Source organism: Phyllobates terribilis, unplaced genomic scaffold (genome assembly GCF_046119375.1).
Source record: "Phyllobates terribilis strain yellow unplaced genomic scaffold, ASM4611937v1 Scaffold_3__8_contigs__length_932513732, whole genome shotgun sequence".
Taxonomy (NCBI): Eukaryota; Metazoa; Chordata; class Amphibia; order Anura; family Dendrobatidae; genus Phyllobates; species Phyllobates terribilis.
This window is the reverse complement of record NW_027362763.1, coordinates 155,811,625-155,835,481: the sequence shown is the minus strand read 5'-3', so window position 1 is coordinate 155,835,481 and position 23,857 is coordinate 155,811,625. Positions and strand designations below refer to the sequence as shown.

Here is a 23,857-nt window from a genome sequence, read left to right as displayed (position 1 = left end):
CGAATACTTAGCCTCAATATGCTCATATATTTAACAAAAGGATTTACTAAAGAAAAAATGCTCCACATTTATACAAGTGGGAGTAAAGATAATTTAGCAGAATGTTCCTTTGACATAAGAATGACATATTACATACAAGATAACAGTATAACGCATCATTCACTGCACTTAACAATACAAAGCTACATATGGCAACTTCCTACAAAAATTCTCCCCCACCCAAAAAAAATAAATAAATTCGCAATCAGATATTCAAGGGTTCATCTTACAAAGACGATCCCTAAAAGCCAAATCTGCCAACAAGCCATTGGTTATTTTCTCGTGCAGCGTCCATTGCATGGTAATATATTACACACCGCCATATAAATGAACGGTAAACCATGTATTAAAGAAGCACTCCTCCTTCCATCAAAGTTTTATCCTCTTAATTATTTTGCAGTCATCATATTATATAAAATTGTGTACTTACAATTGCTCATTTTTCCTTTCTACCCAGCTAATGCTTCTCTTTTCTCTGCTCTATGTAGAAACAGGAAGTCTCTTGTCCCTACATTTATCACTCCCCTCTTCACCTCCTGACCCAGCTGCTCCATCCTCCCCCTGCCAGAGACTTTTGCAGTGGTACATGACTCATACAGGGAAAATTGACCTCCTGTTTCTATGTAGAGCTTAGAAGGATTCAGCTAGTCAGTTTTTAATCATGTGATGTCATAGACCTAATGGAAAACAGAAGAATTAGCAATTGTAAGTACACAGTGCCGTTTAATATGAGGACTGCAATATATGCTGACGAGAAAAAGGGTAACAATGTTTTGAACTTTTGATGTTCAGGCTCCATATCTCACCATCCACTACTGCTTCGAACGTGAGACTACCATCATTTTATAGACAATCATCTTGGCCATCTCAAACATAAATTTGACTTGCAACTTGATGGGAGTGCTTCTTTAATCTTGTGAGGACAGGGCCATTTTTCACGAAGTGAGTTGTAATTTTTAATGACACCATTCACTTTACTATTTCTGGTTCTGGAAAAAAAAAAAAAAAAAAAAACGGAAAAAAAAATTCCAAGTGAGGTGAACGAAGACAAAGAAAATGTAATTCCACCAATGTTTGTTTTGGGATTTATGTTTACGAAGTTCAGTTACATTGACCTGGTAACAAGATTCCTCAGGTCAATACGATTAAGTTGATACCAAACTTGTGGGGAGCTCTAGCTTTTTTTGGCATAATTTTGGGGTGCATAAGACACTTTGATAAGCTGTTGTCTTTTTTTTTTGGATTATTGTGTTGAGAGAAAAAAATGGCAATTTGGGGGAATTTTTTTTTTTTCCTATGTCGTGCACCATACGGGATAACTAATATTTTGTTTGATAGATAGGACTTTTATTGACACAGCAATACCAAAGCCTGCTCCGTACACAGGCACCAGACACCTGTGGGATGTCAGGAAGCTACAAGTCTGCAGTCACTCTACGTGCAGTCATTTTTTCACACTTCCGGCCACATTCCGACTATGTCCAGCTTCACTCAATACACTTGTATTGGGTGAGACCACACCCATCTAATCTGCATGTATGCAAAACAAGAGTACGCCGCTCCCAGCGCCAGCACCGGATAATTCTCACAGTGCGCAGCGAGCGCATTGTGAGGATTCACAAGTCTGCAGACACGTAGTGACAGCAGACTTGTAGCTTAAGACCTGACAACCCCTTTAATAATACTGTTTTTTTCATGAATAGATGTACCTATTCTAATCTATGATGCTATTCACATGTCCATAACCAGTGCAAAACTTACAGAGACATGACCATTTTTTTCTAGCATCACGGATGAAAAGTGCCAATACAAGTCTATGGGTCCATGAAAAAAACACTTACAGCACAGGGATGACATCAGGGTGTATTTTATGTCCTGTCCGCATGCATGCAACATTGGAAAGGATAGGACAAGCTGTGTAATTGATATATTCATACGTGTAAAACACGGATGACGCTGATGGTGAAAACGGACACACGGACAATACACTGATGACACACTGATCCCAAACACTGATGACACCGCTACCACTTTTGCACTTATGTGTTTAAACCTGGGCGTGTGAATGAGGCCTTATAGAGGGACTTTATAACAAGGCCTATGGTCAGGGAGTTTGCTCAGTGTTAACTACAGGCAACTTTGGCAGCAATGACAGCCCTGATATTTATGGAGAGGGTTATTAGCCTTTTATAAGTAAACATTCAAACTTTTCTCCACTCAAAATCAAACTAGAATTTCTCAACTGGACTGCGAAATGGATTGTGACTACTATCCCCAATGTCAAAAAATAAAACTTAAACTTTTTTTTGTTTTAATACATAAATCAATAATTCAAGTGAAGAGAAGAATTGTAATACAGTTACAATCCCCATTAACAATTAGGTTCATTAGCAAAATTGACTTACAAACCGTTCTGCTGTTTGCTATAAACCAATCAAACAATTTAAATCGCTCAAAACAACTAATACAACAAGTGTTCTCTAAATTCACAATAAAAGGCCACTTTTACCGACTACTGCAGTTTTGGCATTGTTCACTCCTTTATGGCAAGCATCATTAGTACTTAAAGGGAACCTGTCATGTAAAATGATGCTATTAACCGGCAGATATGGGATTAATCTGCAGGTTAATAGCGCTCTGACACTGTGCAGCGCCAGCACTGAGAGCCCCACTGCCGGGGGTGCACCAGTCATAAGAAAGGTGGTTGCAACTTTGTGTACTCCAAGACTTCAGGATCACTGGAGGAATGTCGCTGTAACGGTGGGGTTAAGATTATTGTTAACTTTCTTTCATATAAGTTTCGCTACATTTAGGGAACTTTTGTAAAAAATCTGCAAAAAAATCTTTAATGACTAACCTAATTAAGATATTGTTTTGTTTTTTTTCATCCCCTCAACTGGGATGTCTATCCCAACAGCCATGCTTCCTGTTGGCTCTGTCTCCAGTCCCTCCTGATTTTTCCTGATCCAAGCAAATTAATGATTATAACAAATGAAATCAAAATTGAGCTTAGATTCACATTCGTGAGAAGACAGGAGGGTCTGCTCACTAAGCTGAGTTGTCGAGACGGACACTGAAAGGCATCAAGCAGCTTGCAATGTATTGCAAAGTCAGTACCAAAGTAAACTGCAGGAGCAAAACGGATAAATCTTTTTGAAACAAAAGAGAGAATTTTAACATAATACATGCAATGCAAAAAAAACAAAAAACAAGATGTACCGTAAATGCATCCATAGCCTTCAGTTCTGCAGTGACAATCTGGCTTTAAGCTGAAGACTTAAGGCCATCTTGATACCAAAGCATGCAATACAGGATCTCCTATATACACGGTATAGCTGTTAGGCTGTGAATCATGCAGATACAGCAGACAGTCTACTCATCACTTTTAGCAATTTTCTTCATCTAAGCCCCTTTAGCCAATAATTAGGTCATTATCACTACAACAAACATATAGGGACATGTCAAAAGTTATAATTAGTGGGGAATTGAATGTTTGAGTCCAGTATATAGCCCACAATAAAGGGAATTTAATAATAGGAGCAACCCTCCTAAGCAGGGCTGTGGAGTCGGAGTCGGTATAAAATGGACCAACTCCGGCTAGAAAAAATATATAATAAATTGGGTACAGTGGTTCAATGCAGTTTGTGGGGAATATTTTTGTATAAGAATTTGGGAAAGTTTTGAAATGTCCTATAAATGTCTGTCCTATTCCTGATCTAAGGGTCTAGACGTTTAGCTGACATTAATCTGTGCTACAGTAAATTTATCACTTAAACATGAGCCATGTATGAGGGAGTCGGAGTTGGAGTCGGTGTCATGGAAATTGAGGAGTCGGAGTTTTAGCTTACTGACTCCACAGCCCTGCTCCTAAGCCATCTGTATGGGCATGTAGGTCATAGAAAGCTGAATAAAATTATATCGGAGATCTGATGTTTTCTTCCAGAGAAATTCATGTTTTTCTTATACGTAAATTAACTCTTAAGATTTATGGGTGGTCATAGATCTCCCTGATAATCAGCCTCCAGAGCCTATTTTAAATAAATGGGGAGTTAACAGTGAGAGACAAGTAACTAACACAGAACAGTAGAACTGAACTTTGTCTTCTTGCAAACACATTTCAGCAGCTCTCTGAGCTCTCCTGTATTGCAACAATTTTGCAAGACTGTCTGCCTGGAGATGGAAGCTGAGAAGAACCTGCAGATGTGTCAGGTATAATCACACACAGCTCTGCAGTGAGATCAGGAGAGCAGCCGTTACACATCGCCTTGGTAACGCCACTTTCATATAAAATAATTTCTGTAGGCAGATTCTCATGGAGATCTATGTCCGGCCCATAGATCTTAACAGCTCATTTACATATAAGAAAGAAGTGGATTTCTCTGGAATAAGACACCGGATCGCAGATATCAAGGTATCATTTTATTCAGCTTCCTATGACTTACAGGCTCATATAGACGGCTTACGAGGGATGATCCTACTGACAGATGCCCTTTAATTGGTTTGTCCAGGATTAGAAAAATATGGCAGCTTACTTTCATGACGATGGTGGGCTGAGTACAGGTCTTAACCAATAAATTATCCGCAGCACGCATTAGACATTTGCTGCAAACTTTTGTACTTTTAGCTCATTGAATTGAGGTAAATCTACACGTGAATTGATTTACAAAGTGGAATATGGGTTTTTGCACTGTAGGCTTAATTTTTACACTAATCTGGAAAACGTCAAGTCGGTTTAAGGCTATGTGCCCACGATGCAGAAATGCTCCGGATTTTTTTCTGAGCGTTTCTGCATCTCCCTGGCAGAAAAAACGCATGCGGATTGTACATGTGGATTGTACATGCGGATTGTACATGCGGATTGTACATGCGGATTGTACATGCGGATTGTACATGCGGATTGTACATGCATTTTTCCTGCCAGGGACAAGTGGAAAGTGCATGGTCACACTATATAAATCCATGTAGCCGGCATGGATTTATATAGTGTGACCGTAAAGAATGGTAAAAAATAAAAAATAAATACATACTTACCTTCTGATGGCCCCCAGAGTCTTTATTCAATGCGTCTCGGCTTGCCGGCAGCTCGCGGTACACTGAAAGGACCTGCCGACGTCAGCGGTCGCGTGACCTGTCACATGACTAAATGATGTCATGGCAGGTCCTTGAGTCCACCGCGATCTGCCGGCAAGCCAGGACAAAGACACCGGGGGCCATCAGAAGGTAAGTATAATGTTAATTTTTTATTTTATACTTTTTTTTCACAGGTTCTATGGTACCCGGGTCCGGGGGAGAGTCTCCTGTCCTCCACACCCGGGTACCATCCGCACATTGAAACGCATGGAATCCGCATGTACATATGCAGCGATGCGGAATCCATGCGTTCCAAAGCAAGTCAATGGCGGCGAAAACACAGCGCTTCCACAAAATAATTGGTAGTGCTGCGTTTTTTTCCGCAATGATAATCTGCAGCGGAAATTTCCACAGCATGTGCACAGCACATGCGGATTATCATTGGGGGAAATGGCAGGCCTTCTACCATGCGTTTTTTAAGCGTTTCTGCAGCGGAATTGCTGCTGCAGAAACGCTTAAAAAACGCATCGTGGGCACACAGCCTAAAAGGTCCAAACACCATCTCTCACAAGCTACCAACCTACTCATTCCCATGACATGTGAGAAGAGGTTTCTAAAGACCCCAAACATTTTAGACAGTAATCGGGTGAAAGATGGTTCGACCAACAAGTATCTCCTCCCATCACTTAGCTGGGTAAGGGTACCCGTGGTTTTTTTTCTTTAATGAAAAAGCCACTGGCAGATTTCTCTGGCGGTAGCTCACTTCATATAAGTTATATATATTTATAAAGAAAGCGAAGGACAACATATCTCCCGTCACATATGTAAAGGGTTAACGGCTCATGTAATTCCCCCATTCTGCTGAGAAACCGAGCTGTAAACAGGAGCCTTGGTTCCTAGTTCTGGCCATTACCAGTGACAAGAGAATGAGATATTTTAAAAATAAAATAGGACAGCAATAAAGGGAAACCATAGGAACAGCAATGTGTTCTCGGCAATTACTTTGCTGCTGGGTCTTTTCCTGGTACCCGCTGAGAGGGTTTTTTTTTTCACTTTTTTATATTTGTTAGGAAATTCAAACAGAACAGGTATGAAATGTCAGCGCCAGGTATGTGTCTGCATGATCTTACTATACACCTGGGACTCAGAGAGCAAAATCCTCGTGTCATTATTCTTCTCTGCTCCAACGCTGGTGCAAGCACCAATAGAGATCAGAAGCACTGTATAAGCCGAGAAATGAGGCCACACAGAGCCTTAGTCTGAAGGGAGGATGCAACTCATTATATGGAGGGCAGCACAGGTCAGGGCAGTGCCAGTCACTCAAACAGAATTATACAATTAATAAAAATGGTGCCCTCCACCCGGAAAACCTCTCCAACTCATTGTGTGAGGGGCACCATTGTGCATTTGTGTTTACCAATCTATGAACCTTTCTTCCCCTTAGCTCTAAACTATTCATCATAAAAAGTGTGTATGTGTGAATTAGAAACCTAACATATACAGTGGCTTGCGTTTGGCATTTTTCATGTTTTACTACCTCACAACCTGTAATTTCACAGTTTTTTTTTTTTTTTGAAGGTTTACATAAGTTCATGCTCAACATTTACTTTGGTGGCCAAAAAAGCCAACTTTGGTCTCATCTGATCACAGCACCTTCCTCCATACATTTGGAGAGTCTCCCACATGTCTTTTGGCAAACTCAAAACGAGCCTCACAATTTTTGTGTGTAAGTAAAGGCTTTTTTTCTGCCCACTCCCCCATAAAGGCCACCCCTAGGGAGCGTATGGCTTATTACTCCAGTCTCTGCTTGGGAACTCTGCAGCCCCTTCAGGATTACCTTTGGTCTCTGTGCTGCCTCTCTGATTATTTCCCTTCTTGCCCAGGCTGAGAGTTTTGGTGGGCGGCCCTCTCTTGGCAGGTTTGTTGTGGTACCATGTTCTTTCCATTTGATGATAATGGATTTGATGGTGCTCTGGGGGATCATCAGACATTGGGATATTTTTTTATAACCCAACCCTGACTTGTACTACTCAACAACTTCGTCGCTGACTTGTTTGGAGATCTCCTTGGTCTTCATGGTGTTGTTTGGTTAGAGGTGTCTCATGCTTGATGATGTTGTAGCCTCTGTGGCCTTTCAGAAAAGGTGTGTATATAATGATATGTGACACTTAGATTGCACACAGGTGGACTTCCTTTCACTAAGCATGTGACTTATGAAGGTAATTGCTTGTACCAGAAATTTTTATAGGCTTCATAGCAAAAGGGGTGAATACACATGCTCATGCCCATGTTTAGTTATTTGATACCATAAATTTAATTTATGCCTATATTTTTCTCACTTCATCAACTTAGACTATTTAGTGCTGATGAGGGCAGCACGGTGGCTCAGTAGTTAGCACTGCAGCCTCGCAGCACTGGGGTCCTGGGTTCAAATCCCACCAAGGACAACATCTGCATGGAGTTTGTACGTTCTCCCCGTGTTTGCGTGGGTTTCCTCTAGGTTCTCCGGTTTCCTCCTGCACACCAAAGTCATATGGATAGGGAACTTGGATTATGAGCCCCAATGAGTACAGTGCCAATATTGTCTGTAAAGTGCTGTGGAATTAATGGCGCTATATAAGTGAGTAAAATAAATAAATAAATAAATGCATCACACACAAATCGGAGTACAAAAATATTTAAACAGGTTGTAATGTAAGAAAATAGGTAAAAAGCCAAGGGGGTAGAATACTTTCGCAAGCCACTGTACAAAAAAATGAAAAAATTGCAAGACTATATTATCAAATACAAGCATTTCTATATTAAATTGTAGCCTTTGCAGTACTGTGCAACCAGTGGCCACAACGGTTCTAACGAGCTGGCTGCTACTGCTCTTAGAAGGATCTGGTCATGAGAATTTTACACCACAAATTAAGGACATGTTTGTACAGGGGCTTTCATGCTGATTAAATCCATACCTTGATTGTAGAAATCGGTTTTGCCATTTCCGAGAAATCCAGGGTTGAAATCATATGCAAATCAGCTGCAATGCTTCCGGGTGAGACAATGCACTTTTCGCTCTCCTGCCCTTCCTCCCTATTTCCCGTCCACCTCTGGTGTTTGACTGACAGGTCGCTCTTGTTACAATGAGCTGCCCCATCCGACCTGTCAGTCAGACACAGGAGGTAAGCGTTGGGCGGGAAATGCAGAAGGAAGGCAGTAGAGCTGCAAGTGCAAGGTCACACCCAGAAGCACCTGCAACTCATTTGCATATGATTTCAAAGCAGGATTTCTTAGAAATTGCAAAACAGATTTCTACAACCAAGGTATGGATTTAATCAGCATGAAAGCCCCTCTAAATACAAGCCATTAGTTTGAGGTAAAAAAATCCTCATGACAGGATCCCTTTAATTGTTTCTATTCCTCCCTTTAAGCTCAAGAATACAATAAAATGTTCTCACTTGGCTACAGCTGTTCTTTAGAAGGAGAGATTATAACTTTCAGTCACTGTCTAGCAATCTATACTTTATTTCCTCTTAATCCAAAGGAGTCACTGTGTATCATAGGTTATCTGGCAGGGGACCCCTACCGATCACCTGACAGAGAGGGATGTGTCGCACCGGATTTGGCACAGCCCCTTACATTGTGTAGTGGTCATGAATGGTACTGCAACTTTTCCTCACTCACTTCAATGGCAGAGGGCTGTCACAATATTTATGACCACTACACAATGTACAGAGCTGTGCCAGGTCCACGGCAGCATGGCACGTTACTCAGAGGATCACAGTGGGTTCGGGAATCAGATATCCACCAATCTGATATTTCTGATCTATCCTTAGAACAGCTCATTGATATTAAACCTTTGCAGTCAATTTCCTTTTTACCTTAGCATCTATTCCTACCCTATATAGCATGTCATACTAAGAAATATCTGCGTCAGACCCCAGAAGACACAATGAGTATTGCAGAGCTGTCCATATTTGCTGTGGCGTTCTCCTCCGCCAAAACCTCTTGCGGATCTAATTTGTAAGATGTATCTGTATTTTATCCCTTTTATTTTACACAGTTTTTGCTTCTACAGTATGTATGTCTTTTTGTAATTTCACCTTTTGTAACCTTTTTTAACTACTGTACTTCTTTTAGTATATTAAATCTAAAATGTAATTCGTTTCTATCATGCTTCTGGATTCGAACCCTTGATTCTGCGTTCTGTTGTCGGAATCTCTTCCCGCTGAGCCACAACAGATACACCTTTTCTTTGGGTGTTTTAGTTCTGTTATAATTGTTTGTCAGTTTTGGTAACAGGTGTTTTTCATTTACTCGGTTTGTCTTCCCTATTGTAACGGGTCCGGGAGGCGGACAGTAACGGGTCCGGGAGGCGGAACCTCTGAGCTACTATACAAGGGGGCGGCCCTTGTAAGGGAGCGGGTGGCAGTCTCTGGGTGAACGGACAGGGAGTTACGGCAAGTGATCAGGGCAGTCTCTGGGTAAGGGGTAGGTACGACCTGTGATGGCAGAGCCTCCGGGTAGGCTAGCAGGCAGGTGGTAGATGTGTGCTCCCAGGTGAGCAAGCGAGAGTCTCTGGAATAGCAGGTGGTCACGGCACGTGACGGCGGAACCTCCGGGCTGGCAGGCAGGTAGGTAACGGAGAAGCGCTCCCAGGTGAGCGGGCAAGAGTCTCTGGAATAGCTGATGGTCACCGCACGTGACAACGGGACCTCCGGGCTGGCAAGCAGGCAGGTAACGGAGATGCGCTCCCAGGTGAGCGGGCAAGAGTCTGGAGTAGCTGGTGGTCACAGCACGTGACAACGGAGCCTCCGGGCTGGCAAGCAGGCAGATAACGGAGAAGCGCTCCCAGGTGAGCGGGCAAGCTGGTCCATAGACAGACTGACCGGAGTAGTAAGGCAGACCGTCGGACCTCAGGCAAGCAGGCAGGTAGCTGATATGCGCTCCCAGGTGAGCGGGCAGGCTGGTCCTTTAGACAGACTGACAGGAGTAGTAAGGCAGACCGTCGGACCTCAGACTGGCAGACAGGTAACAAGTATTCAGGCAGGAATCAGGCAGGTAACTGGCAGGTACTGGCAGGTAACTAGCAGGAAACTGGCAGGAAACTGGCAGGTAACTGGCAACGGGACCTGAGGGCTGAAGCACAGGTGAGACACAGGTGCAAACAACATTGCTCGGGCACCTCCATTTTGGAGGAGGTGCCTTATATATGATGAAGTCCTCCGGCCATTGGCCGGGGACTCTTTAGGGCGGCGCGCGCAGCCCCTTTAAGAGGAGGGGAGCGCGCGCGCGCGCGCCCTAAGCACAGGGGCCGGGAAGGAGCGCGCGCTGAGAGCAGAGCAGGAGGAGGACGCCGGGACGGAGCGCGCGCTGACAGCAGAGCGGGGGGAGGAAGCCGGGCACGGAGCAGAGCGGTGAGAGGAGCAGCGTCCCTGCCTAGCAGAGGGCAGGGACGCCGGCACTACAGTACCCCCCCCTTTAGGCCCCCCTTTTTTAGGCCAGACAGAAATTTAGCTAGGATGAGAGGGGCATGGATGTTCTCCCGGGGCTCCCACGTTCTCTCCTCAGGACCAAACCCCTTCCAATCTACCAGGAAAAAGGTCTTTCCTCTTACCCTTTTGGTGGCAAGAATGTTCTCTACCTCAAACTCGTCCTCAGCAGAAACCGGAGCAGGAGGCGTACTTGTAGACTTGGAAAAAGAGTTAAGTACCACAGGTTTGAGGAGAGACACATGGAAGGAGTTAGGGATCCGTAAGTTGGCCGGGAGTTTCAATTTATAGGCCACCGGGTTGATCTGACTGATGACCTCCAGTGGGCCGATGAACCGAGGCCCTAACTTATAGGAAGGGATCTTGAGCCGGACATATTTGGACGAGAGCCAGACTTTATCCCCAGGGCGGAATTGAGGAGGGTCCAGACGTTTTTTGTCAGCGTGTCTTTTCATACGCTCGGATGACAGAAGGAGTGCGGACCGGGTACTCTCCCATATGGAGGAAAATTTGTTAACAAGAGATTCCGCAGCCGGATTGTAAGCCGAGGTGGAGACGGGAAACGGGATCCGAGGATGCTGACCGTAGACTACAAAAAACGGGGATTTGGAGGAAGACTCGCTCTCGTGATTGTTGTACGAGAATTCGGCCCATGGCAGGAGATCCACCCAGTCAGAATGGTGGGCATTAACGAAGTGCCGAAGGTAACTGGTCAGGTTCTGATTGATCCGCTCCACTTGACCATTAGACTGTGGGTGGTAAGCGGAGGAGAAGTCCAGGGTGACGTCCAGCAATTTACAAGTGGCTCTCCAGAAACGGGAAGTGAACTGTACCCCACGATCCGACACGATGTGACGGGGCAGGCCATGAAGACGGAAGATGTGGCGGATAAAGTCTTTAGCCAGCTCGGGTGCAGACGGAAGACCTGGCAGTGGAATGAAGTGAGCCATCTTGGAGAAGCGGTCAGCGACCACCCAAATGACCGTACAACCGGCAGAGACGGGCAGATCAGTAATGAAGTCCATCGCTATATGCTGCCAGGGGGCAGCAGGTACTGGCAGAGGTAGGAGGCGGCCGGCCGGCAGGTGTCTCGGAACTTTGTTGCGGGCGCAGGACACACAGGCAGAAACAAAGTCTATTACATCCTTGTGCAGGTTAGGCCACCAGTAGTGCCGGGTAATAAGCTGGAGGGTCTTTTTCTGACCGGCGTGGCCAGCTAGTTTAGACGAATGACCCCAGTGTAGAATCTTCTCCCGATCAGGTACTGGTACGAACGTCTTACCAGGAGGAAGACGATTTAGACTCACGGGAGCCACCTGCATTACTCTGGCGGGATCTATGATATGTTTCGGATCCTCCTCGAGATCAGACACCAGAAAGGATCGAGACAAGGCATCCGCCTTGACGTTTTTGTCAGCCGGGCGAAAATGAAGGACAAAATCAAAACGAGCAAAAAACAAGGACCACCGGGCTTGGCGCGGGTTAAGTCTCTGGGCATGCTGGAGGTAAGCCAAGTTCTTGTGGTCAGTGTAAATTATTACCGGGTGAAGAGCCCCCTCGAGCAGGTAACGCCACTCCTCCAATGCCAGTTTGATGGCCAATAACTCTCGGTCTCCTATGGAATAGTTGCGCTCAGAGGAGGAGAAGAGTTTAGAGAAGAAGCCACAAGTTACCATCCTCCCGGAAGATGATTTTTGAGTAAGTACCGCTCCGGCTCCAGAGGAGGAGGCGTCAACTTCCAGGAAGAACTGCTTGTTGCCATCTGGGCGATGCAGCACCGGGGCGGAAGAGAAGGCCTGTTTAAGGGAAAGAAAGGCCTCCTCTGCTTCGGGTGGCCACTCTTTGGGATTAGTACCTTTACGGGTGAGCGCAGAAATTGGGGCCGTCCGGGAAGAGAAGTGTGGTATGAAGAGGCGGTAGTAGTTGGCGAAGCCCAGGAAACGCTGAATGGCCTTCAACCCCTCCGGTCGGGGCCATTTCTCGATGGCAGACAGTTTCACAGGATCCATTTGAAGGCCGGTCTGAGAGATAATGTAGCCCAGAAACGGAAGCGAGGTCTGCTCAAAGAGGCACTTCTCAAATTTAGCGTAGAGATGGTTCTGCCTTAGCCTGAGCAGGACCTGACGAACGTCCCTCCGGTGAGTCTGGAGATCCGGAGAGAAGACCAAGATGTCGTCCAGGTACACCACTACGCAGGAGTAGAGAAGGTCCCGGAAGATGTCATTGACCAACTCTTGAAAGACGGCAGGAGCGTTACAGAGACCAAAGGGCATTACCAGGTATTCATAGTGGCCGTCCCGGGTGTTGAATGCCGTCTTCCATTCATCCCCCTGACGAATACGAACCAGGTTGTACGCCCCACGAAGGTCCAGTTTGGTGAAGATCCTAGCCCCCCTCAGACGATCAAATAATTCTGGAATGAGCGGAAGGGGGTACTTATTCTTCACCGTGATCAGGTTTAGGCCTCTATAGTCTATACAGGGACGGAGAGAGCCGTCCTTCTTTTTGACGAAAAAGAAGCCTGCTCCCGCCGGGGAGTTAGATTTCCGGATGAATCCTCTGGCCAGATTCTCCTCAATATATTCGGACATTGACCGGGTCTCAGCAGCGGATAAAGGATAGATACGCCCACGGGGAGGAGTAGTACCGGGTAGCAGATCGATGGGACAGTCGTATGGTCTATGTGGTGGTAATGTCTCTGCCTCCTTTTTATTAAAGACATCTGCATAAGACCAATAAGGAATCGGAAGTCCAGGTAGATTAGCTGGGGTAGGAGAGGGACGGACGGGATGGACGGGAACCAGGCAGGTTTTATGACAGTCTTGTCCCCAGCGAAGGACCTCTCCGGTTTGCCAGTCTAGCACGGGTGCATGTCTCTGGAGCCAGGGCAGACCTAGCAAGAGGGCGTGAGAGAGTCCAGGCAGAACATGAAAGGAGATACTTTCAGAATGCAGCATTCCCACCTGCAGGGTAATGGATTCGGTGATGAGTTGAATGGGGCGAGGTAAGAGGCCCCCATCCACGGCAGCGACAGACAAGGGTACAGCCAGAGGTTTGGTGGGGATGCGGTATTTCTCAACCAGGGACTGTGAAATAAGGTTCCCGGCTGCTCCAGAGTCAAGTTGGGCTAGTTCGAAATAACGGTTCTCCCCGTAGATGATCGAAACTGACAACAGCAGGGATGGAGAGGATTTATTCTTGTCTAGGTGGACCTCTCTGAGCGAACCTAGACACAGGCGTTTCCCGACCTCTCCGGGCAGGCACGGATCCGGTGCTCCTTACTGCCACAGTAGAAGCAGCTCCCCTCGGCACGGCGTGAGTCCTGACGGGTTTTGACCATCTTGGTCTGGTCGACCTGCATAGGCTCAGGAGAGTGTACCTGGGGAGAGATGGAGGGAATGACGGGTTTCTGGAAAGTAGGAGCTAAACGTGGAATCCTTCTCTCACGGGTGACCTCTTTGGCACGCTCCTGAAACCGTAGGTCAATTCGGGTGGCAAGAGTTATTAAGTCATCGAGAGTGGTAGGAATGTCCCGACCGGCAAGTTCATCTTTAATACGGCCGGACAGACCCTCCCAGAAGACGGAAACCAGAGCGTCGTTATCCCAGGCCAGCTCCGAGGCAAGGGTACGGAACCGTATGGCATATTGGCCCACGGTGAGACTCCCCTGACGGAGGCGTAGCAACGATGATGCAGATGAGGTCTTCCGTCCGGGTTCGTCGAAGACTTTCCGGAAAGCCGTGAGAAAAGCAGGCAAGTTGGACACCAGGGGGTCTCCTCTCTCCCATAGAGGATTCAGCCAGGCCAGGGCCTCCCCGGTGAGATGGGACATGATGAAGGCAATTTTGGCCCGGTCGGAGTTAAACTGGTAGGACAAAAGTTCAAAATGCAGGGTGCACTGATTCAAGAAGCCCCGAGCCTGGACGGGGTCGCCTCCGAAGCGAGGAGGTGCAGAAAGCCGGGGTCCGGGGTAGGATACCATAGTATTAGTGAGCAGCGGAGCCGCCGGATTGCAAGATATGGCAGATAACGGAGAAGCGCTCCCAGGTGAGCGGGCAAGCTGGTCCATAGACAGACTGACCGGAGTAGTAAGGCAGACCGTCGGACCTCAGGCAAGCAGGCAGGTAGCTGATATGCGCTCCCAGGTGAGCGGGCAGGCTGGTCCTTTAGACAGATTGACAGGAGTAGTAAGGCAGACCGTCGGACCTCAGACTGGCAGACAGGTAACAAGTATTCAGGCAGGAATCAGGCAGGTAACTGGCAGGTACTGGCAGGTAACTAGCAGGAAACTGGCAGGAAACTGGCAGGTAACTGGCAACGGGACCTGAGGGCTGAAGCACAGGTGAGACACAGGTGCAAACAACATTGCTCGGGCACCTCCATTTTGGAGGAGGTGCCTTATATATGATGAAGTCCTCCGGCCATTGGCCGGGGACTCTTTAGGGCGGCGCGCGCGGCCCCTTTAAGAGGAGGGGAGCGCGCGCGCGCGCGCGCGCCCTAAGCACAGGGGCCGGGAAGGAGCGCGCGCTGAGAGCAGAGCAGGAGGAGGACGCCGGGACGGAGCGCGCGCTGACAGCAGAGCGGGGGGAGGAAGCCGGGCACGGAGCAGAGCGGTGAGAGGAGCAGCGTCCCTGCCTAGCAGAGGGCAGGGACGCCGGCACTACACCTATCACCTTTTGAGTGCGGCTTTAAATGCCTTCCCCTTCTGGTGTTTCTTGATGGTGATAGACTTTGTTGGATTCATTCACTTTGATGTGGATTGTGTTTGTTGCAGTAGCTTTATGTGTGATTCCTTTACTCCTTAGGGAAGGAGCTGCTAAGGACATTCAGGCTGAGCCGCTGTCAAGTGGGTGCACCTTTGCGTTATCTTAGGGTGCCAACCTCCGAGGTCAGGCAGGGACAAACCAGGTTCAGAGAAGGGTTTTTCCCAGTCTGAACAGGAACCTGTCAGGTTCAGGTATTTGTCATCCTGGTTTGTACGTTACCCGTGTGAATGTACTTTGGCAGTAATAACAGTTTCTCCCTCGTTGCTCGAATATATTTACGATCTCAAGGAGAAAATATAGCTTGGTCATGTTCCCTTGAAGCCAGAATGCAGGTAGTGAAACTTTCAGGGGCTTGGTAAATCTGGGGATTGGGGTGAGCTTAGCTCATTGTTGGCCTATTGTGATAGGCTAGTGGTGGCAGCGTAAGGTGTGGCTTGGATGTGGGGACTGCTCGGGGTGCGCTTAGCTCATTGTTTGCCTATTGCGATAGGCGAGTGGGTGAGTGAGTGGCAAGCAGAGTAACCCTTTACAGTCGCATCTGAGGCATGCGTGTCGTGAGCGAGGGGTGTCCATAACAGACAACTATTCGTTGTCACTTTCAAGGGATTTTCTTGCAAGATGGGGAGGGGTGTCAATAACATAAAGTGATTTGCAAATTGTCTGTCATATTATCTATCAAATGAGATCTAAAGTATTCGGAAAGCAGGAGGAACATTTAAATAAGTGCAACACATGTGAGTGACAGCCACTTTGTAAGAAAAGGAACATGAAGTGTCCTCCAGAATACTGGAGATGCAACACTTTGGATATTCAGATAATTTTTGTAAAAACTCTTCAAAATGATACATGCAGAACATTACCAGGCCATATTGCTCTGGGCGTCGTTATCAAGGTGACACAGAAGCTCCAAGGTTTGGGTGTTGTTTGAAGAATCATCGGGGACTTCATGACTACCTGCCTGAAGTTCCTTTGGTATCCTCCACACTGCCGCACAAGATGTGACTTTGCTGTCTGAAGCTGAAACAGAGAGAAAATGAAAAAATAAAAAAACCCAGTAGATCAGTAGATGTAGCGCACACTTGGAATGACTGCACAAAGCACAGGAGCCATGCACAGCTGTTGCCTGAAATATTTAAGGCCTTCTTTTTTTAATAAGCGGCAGAATGCAGAGAGGAGATAGAGGGGAAAAGCCTGGAGTCGCCAATCAGTTCTTTGCAGAACTCGTAATTTGCATATGTTTAACCCAGTTTCTCCGTGTTCTGAAACCAGTGTTCGTGTCTTGATGAAAATTTAATTCTTCTGGGGGGGTGAAGGGGAACAGAATTCCTAACCACAGTCCTTATTTTTGTTATGCAAATGAAGGCGGATGCTAAATTGGTTCTTGTCAAGGAAATGGTTATAAGAGAGTTATAACTCAATTACTACCTGCGCAGTAAAAAAAAAAAAAAAGGCAATAGAAATATAAAAAAAAAATGCAGATACACAGACAATGTATGGTGCCCTCAGTGGACACAGCACTAGCTGATGAGTGACCTATAAAGGACAGGATGTGTCGGACATGTTAATCTGTAGGCAAAGGTGAGAAGAAACAAACAAAAAATATATATATATTTGTATATTTTTTTTACAGTTCGCTTTCCATCGATTCTCTTTATCACTATAAAAATATATCAGATATACGACACTCCCTGCTAAAGAAAAAAAAAGGCCCATCGATAATTAGTGACCTCCGGAAAATTTTCAGGGAGAGGAGTATTTAATCCCCTCTATTACATTAAATTGCAAAATTTTGTCTGAAGTAGTAATTGCACAATATTTTGCAACTTTTTCCCTTTTTTGCTCCACCCTAGGCAGTATTCTGAAAACACTACTCGGTTTGGGTTCTTGTATTTTTTTATTTCACCCCCAGAGTAGTATCACTACAGAGTGGCAGCGGGAAGAGCAGAAGATGGTGGCTGGTAAGTATATGTAATGGTATATGTATATATATAGTATGTGTATGGTAAGTTGTAATTACATGTAACTGGAAGTTAAAGGGGTTTTCCAAAATTGTAAAACTTCATATAAATTAAATTCCATATATATATAAATACGCAAGTATTGTAGATATGGGGAATCTAAATGTATGAGTTCTAATCCCGGCAGATACTGGTTCATCTATTGGTGAGAAATTCATTATATCTTAGAATTTGGAGAAATATTTTTCCCTTATTGGTGATGTAGTAGATAAGATAAAAAATGGAGTTCTTAATATTGATGGCATCGTTATATTCTAGAATCGGGAGAAATATTTTTCCCTCATCAGTGAAGTAGAAAATAGGATAGTAAATGGAGTCATATGACAAATAATTTTATTAATTTTACAGAGAAACATTGTTTTTATTGAATAGGAAAGAACAATATATAGTGATTTTTTTTTTCTCTCTTTCCAAATCAATATACACTGTGTTCCAAATTATTATGCAAATAATATATTCTCAGATTTTCCCAAATTACCTATATGAATTGCAGTCATTGTAATTTTCCAGTCAAATAACTATTAGAGTACAATTGAAAGGTTTTTGTACAAACTGCCTATGATAACAGTATATTTAAAAAAAAATAAACTCAAACTGCACTCAAAATGCATGTTCCAAATTATTATGCACAGCAGAGTTTTCAACCTTTTCATTTTAATAAAGAACAAAAAAAATGGTCATTTTTGAAATTATAAGCATTAGCAGGTTATTACAAACTGAAATCAAACAGTTTTCAACTCAAAACTTTATTCTAGGTGTTGTTACATTTGCACATAGGACCCCTTGTTCGAAAGGAGCTTCTGAACTCTCTCGCCCATTGAATTTGTCAGGTTTTGGATGGTTTCTGCTTTAATTGTTTTGCATGAGGACAGAATACCCTCCCAGAGCTGTTGCTTAGATGTGAACTGCCTCCTGCCACCATAGACACTCCTTTTGATGATGCTCCAGAGGTTCTCAATGGGGTTGAGGTCAGGGGAACATGGGTGCCACACCATAAGTTTGTTCCCTTTTATGCCCATAGCAGCCAGAGATGCAGATGTGTTATGTGCAGCATGAGACGGGGCATTATCATGCTGTCATATGACTATGACGTCAGCGCAGGTCCTTCAGTCCACCGCGATCTGCCGGCAAGCGAAGACGAGCGCACCGCGGGCCATCAAAAGGTAAGTATAACATTTATTTTTTATCTTATTCTTTTTTTTACAGGTTCTATGGTACCTGGGTCTGGAGGAGAGTCTCCTGTCCTCCACACCCGGGTACCATCCGCACATTGAAACGCATGTAATCCGCATGTACAGATCCAGTGATGCGGAATCCAAGCGGTTCAATTTAAGTCAATGGCCGCGAAAACGCAGCGCTTCCGCAAAATAATTGGTAGTGCTGCGTTTTTTTCCGCAATGATAATCCGCAGAGGAAATTTCCGCAGAATGTGCACAGCACATGCGGATTATCATTGGGGGACATGGCAGGCCTTCTACCAAGCGTTTTTTAAGTGTTTCTGCAGCGCTTTTGCCGCTGCGGAAACGCTTAAAAACCACATCGTGGGCACACAGCCTTATTGTCAGTGACACTCAACGCGACGTCTGCACTGCAAACCATAAGGCTGTGTGCCCACAATGGGTTTTTTAAGTGTTTCCGCAGCGGCAAAAACGCTGCAGAAAAGCTTAAAAAACGCTTGGTAGAAGGCCTGCCATATCCCCCAATGATAATACGCATGTGCTGTGCACATGCTGCGGAAATTTCCGCTGCGGGTTATCATTGCGGAAAAAAACGCAGCACAATCAATTATTTTGCGGAAGCGCTGCGTTTTCGCCGCCATTGACTTTCATTGGAACGCATGGATACCGCATCACTGCATCTGTACATGCGGATTACATGCGTTTCAATGTGCGGATGGTACCGGGTCTGGAGAAGACGAGACTCTCCTCCAGACCCGGGTACCATAGAACCTGTAAAAAAAAGAAAAATACACTGTGTGCCGAATTATTAGGCAAATGAGTATTTTGATCACATGATAGTTTTTATACATGTTGTCCTACTCCAAGCTGCATAGGCTTGAGAGCCAACTACCAATTAAGTAAATCTGGTGATGTGCATCTCTGGAATGAGGAGGGGTGTTGACTAATGACATCAACACCCTATATAAGGTGTGCTTAATTATTAGGCAACTTCCTTTCCTTTGGCAAAATGGGTCAGAAGAGAGATTTGACGGGCTCTGAAAAGTCCAAAATTGTGAGATGTGTTGCAGAGGGATGCAGCAGTCTTGAAATTTCCAAACTTTTGAAGCGTGATCACCGAACAATCAAGCGTTTCATGGCAAATAACCAACAGGGTCGCAAGAAGCGTGTTGGCCAAAAAAGGCGCAAAATAACTGACCATGAATTGAGGAAAATCAAGCGTGAAGCTGCCAAGATGCCATTCACCACCAGTTTTACCATATTTCATAGCTGCAACGTTACTGGAGTATCAAAAAGCACAAGGTGTGCGCTACTCAGGGACATGGCCAAGGTAAGGAAGGCTGAAAAACGACCACCTTTGAACAAGAAACATAAGATAAAACGTCAAGAATGGGCCAAGAAATATCTTAAGGCTAAGTGCACACGATGCGTATTTGAAGCGGAAATTTCCGCTTCATTTCCGCATGTCCTTTTTCCTGGAAAACGCATGCGGAATTTGGCATGCGTTTTTCGCGCGTTTTGCACATGCGGAATTGCCTTGCGCTTTCTACTGCATTGTAGATGGCAATTCCGCATGCGTAAACGCACAAAGAATTGACATGCTGCGGAATTTTCCGCACAACAAAACGCTGCGGAAAATTCCGCATCGTGGGCATTACAATTGCGGAATGCCATAGGGGACCATGGCAGAAGGCTAACATGCGTAATTCATGCGTTTACGCTGCGGAATTTTCAGCACAAAATACGCATGAAATACGCATCGTGTGCACATAGCCTAAGACTGATTTTTCAAAGGTTTTATGGACTGATGAAATGAGAGTGACTCTTGATGGGCCAGATGGATGGGCCAGAGGCTGGATCAGTAAAGGGCAGAGAGCTCCACTCAGACTCAGACGCCAGCAAGGTGGAGGTGGGGTACTGGTATGGGCTGGTATCATCAAAGATGAACTTGTGGGACCTTTTCGGGTTGAGGATGGAGTGAAGCTCAACTCCCAGACCTACTGCCAGTTTCTAGAAGACAACTTCTTCAAGCAGTGGTACAGGAAAAAGTCGGTATCGTTCAAGAAAAACATGATTTTCATGCAGGACAATGCTCCATCACATGCATCCAACTACTCCACAGCATGGCTGGCCAGTAAAGGTCTAAAAGAAGAAAAAATAATGACATGGCCCTCTTGTTCACCTGATCTGAACCCCATAGAGAACCTGTGGTCCATCATAAAATGTGAGATCTACAGGGAGGGAAAACAGTACACCTCTCGGAACAGTGTCTGGGAGGCTGTGGTGGCTGCTGCACGCAATGTTGATTGAAAACAGATCAAGCAACTGACAGAATCTATGGATGGAAGGCTGTTGAGTGTCATCATAAAGAAAGGTGGCTATATTGATCAGTAATTTTTTTGGTTTTGGTTTTTGCATGTCAGAAATGTTTATTTCTAAATTTTGTGCACAGATATTGGTTTACCTGGTGAAAATAAACAAGTGAGATGGGATTATATTTGGTTTTTATTAAGTTGCCTAATAATTCGGCATGGTAGTAGTTACCTGCACAAACAGATATCCTCCTAAGATAGCCAAATCTAAAAAAAACCCCACTCCAACTTCCAAAAATATTAAGCTTGGATAGTTATGAGTCTTTTGGGTTGATTGAGAACATAGTTGTTCATCAATAATAAAAATAATCCTCTAAAATACAACTTGCCTAATAACTCTGCACACAGTGTAAAATAAAAAATAAATATTATACTTACCTTCTGATAGCCCGCAGTGCGCTGGTCTTCGCTTGCCGGCACATCGCGGTGGACTGAAGGACCTGCGCTGACGTCATAGTCATGTGACGGCAGGTCCTTCAGTGTACCGTGAGCTGCCGGCAAGCCAGGAAGGATTGAATAAAGACTCCGGGGGCCATCAGAAGTTAAGTATTTATTTATTTTTTTCCATTCTTTGGGGTCACACTATATAAATCCATGCCATTTGCATGGATTTATATAGTGTGACCAAGTTGTCAAGCACTTTCCAAGTGATGCTAAAAAAGCGCTTGACAACCCGCATGCGGAAACGCAAGTGAAGAACGCTTTACTTCCGCATGTCCCTGGAAGGAAAAACGCATGTACAATCCGCATGTACAATCCGCATGCGTTTTTTCTGCGAGGGAGATTCAGAAATGCTAAGGAAAAAATCCGGAGCTTTTCTGCATCGTGGCCACATAGCCTAACAGACACAAGGATCAGGAGCGGAGACTCAGTGCTGGACCCAAGGAGGGGGAGTAAATTGTCTCGCCCCCGGTGGGGCCTTACTGTCTGGGGCAGTATATATGTATATCATGGTGGCTGGCCCAGGGCGGACAGTGCGCCAAAAAAAAGGGGTTAATAAAATTAAAATAAAAGTTTGTGACGCCACCTGTGGATTCTGGTAAGAGGTTACCGGTGCTGCGACAGTCCACTGAGGCTGATGTTAGGGGCAGCTTTGATGGGACGGCTCCCCACAGGTGGAGCAGGCCTCAGGGCAGTGTAGGATGAATGGAGGTGGGTGCGCTGGGCGTTGTGGTGCGGTGAGGAAAGTTGGCGCCAGTAAAGAAACAGACAGTTAGGCACACTTTCAGATGTGCCTAACTTGACCTTCTTCACACTTGGTCCTTCTCACCGTTGCCCTACGCTGCCCACTCTCAGTCCCGCTCGGGTATGCTGAAGTACTTCCTGTACGTCGGATCCGGGACAAACTTGACCCCCTGGGGTTTCGAATGTGGCAAGCACGATCCCTACTGTCTCCTGGCAGGAGCGGGGCATACGGGTGCCGTCCTGCACGCACCGTACCCCCTGGGATCCTTTTTGTAGAATGGAGTCTGCTCCCTGCTCCCCTCCGGGGCCTCTATCCTGGGCCCTAACTTATGGAGCAGAGCTCTGACTGAGCCTCTGCTCCCGGACTGTACTCAACTGACTGACTGACCAAACTCTAGACCTAATATGGCTTCCTATTATATACTTGCTGTATATGTGCTCCGTGTAACTGCTTCCTCCACCCACACCCACTATTGGTTCCCCCTACCTTTGGGTTCCCCCCCCTACTCCAGCCAGGGCCAGGGCTCAGCAGAAAACTACATTGCGTCTTGCCCCTCCTGCTGGCCTGGAGCGGTGTAGTGTTGGATGTAGGTGGTTGGAGTTCTGTGCAGCACTCCCATCTTACCTGAGAGAAGGGAGACACCACACCTCGGGGTGAGGTGCAGTATCTCTGTGGCGACTGAACCCTCAGGGGCGCCACAAAATCACAGTTCGTTTTTTTAAAACAAACTGCAGCAAGGGCACAGGGCTTTTCTAAAACAATTAAAACCCTTCAAAGTTGATCCTTATGGAGACCATGATCTGGCATATGGAGGTTTTGTGGCCCAGACAATACTTTGTTAAAATATATGCATATAAACATTCCTCCAGAGTAGGTGTAGTAGAAAGACCCACTTTCTTCTGCAGGGAATAACAATTTGCCCATCAATGTGGACATCATGTCACTACTGCGGAAATCAGTAGTAAGTATGAAACATAACCGTGCAGGCCAGGTAAACAGGGACCACAACATAATCCCTTATGGTAAGGGACCACAACAGTGCTGCACAGGAACAATGTCGAATTTATAAGGTCACTCGATTTGGGTTTACCCCTTTATGATCATTAAACTTTACTTTGAACTTAGATTATGTAGAAAAACTGGGGAACAAAATAGCACAATAGGGTCTTATTCAATGGTCAGAGACAACATTGTGAAAGGGAAGGCTCACCTGATTCAGTTGTGTGATACACAACAATATAAGAACCCAGAAATGTCACCTTCTGCAGCCCCATGGGTTAGAAAACACGGAAAGTGCCAAGTAGGAATAAGTGGGTCCTCTGCCCTGCTGATGACGATCCAAAGACGCGGTTTATTATCAAAGCGTTTCAAAGTCATTCGACTTCTTCATCAGGAAAAAAAACACAAGGTTTGTTACTTTCTCCTCATGAAGAAGTCAGGTGACTTTGAAACGAGTTGATAATAAACCGCATGGATACAAAATCAGGACTCACTTATTTCTACTTAGCATTGAAGATTATAGTTGCTGTTATTTTATTGGAGAAAATAGCACAAGAGCCCTCAGATATATTTGTAACTCCCATAGCAATGAGTGGAAAGAGCAGCACATGTTGGCCCCCTTTTCTCTTCCGGCTATGGAACCAGTGGGAATGGGGGATTATGGAAACTCCATTCTGGTGGTGGGACCTAGATCTACTAGATCTTCTGGGTTGACCCAACAGCCCTACATTCTATCCAAGTCCCACATGTCTTCA

The 23,857-nt window shown here is 45.5% G+C and overlaps 1 protein-coding gene across 1 annotated transcript in view; it reads right to left on the bottom strand.

Moving 5' to 3' along the window:
• Positions 1-23,857, bottom strand: part of EIPR1 (EARP complex and GARP complex interacting protein 1) — a 285,709-nt gene that overhangs the window by 124,410 nt on the left and 137,442 nt on the right. Inside the window, exon 4 of the mRNA XM_073674209.1 lies at positions 16,210-16,366. Within this exon, the coding sequence (XP_073530310.1) occupies positions 16,210-16,366 (157 nt within the window). The remainder of the gene's footprint in view (positions 1-16,209; positions 16,367-23,857) is intronic.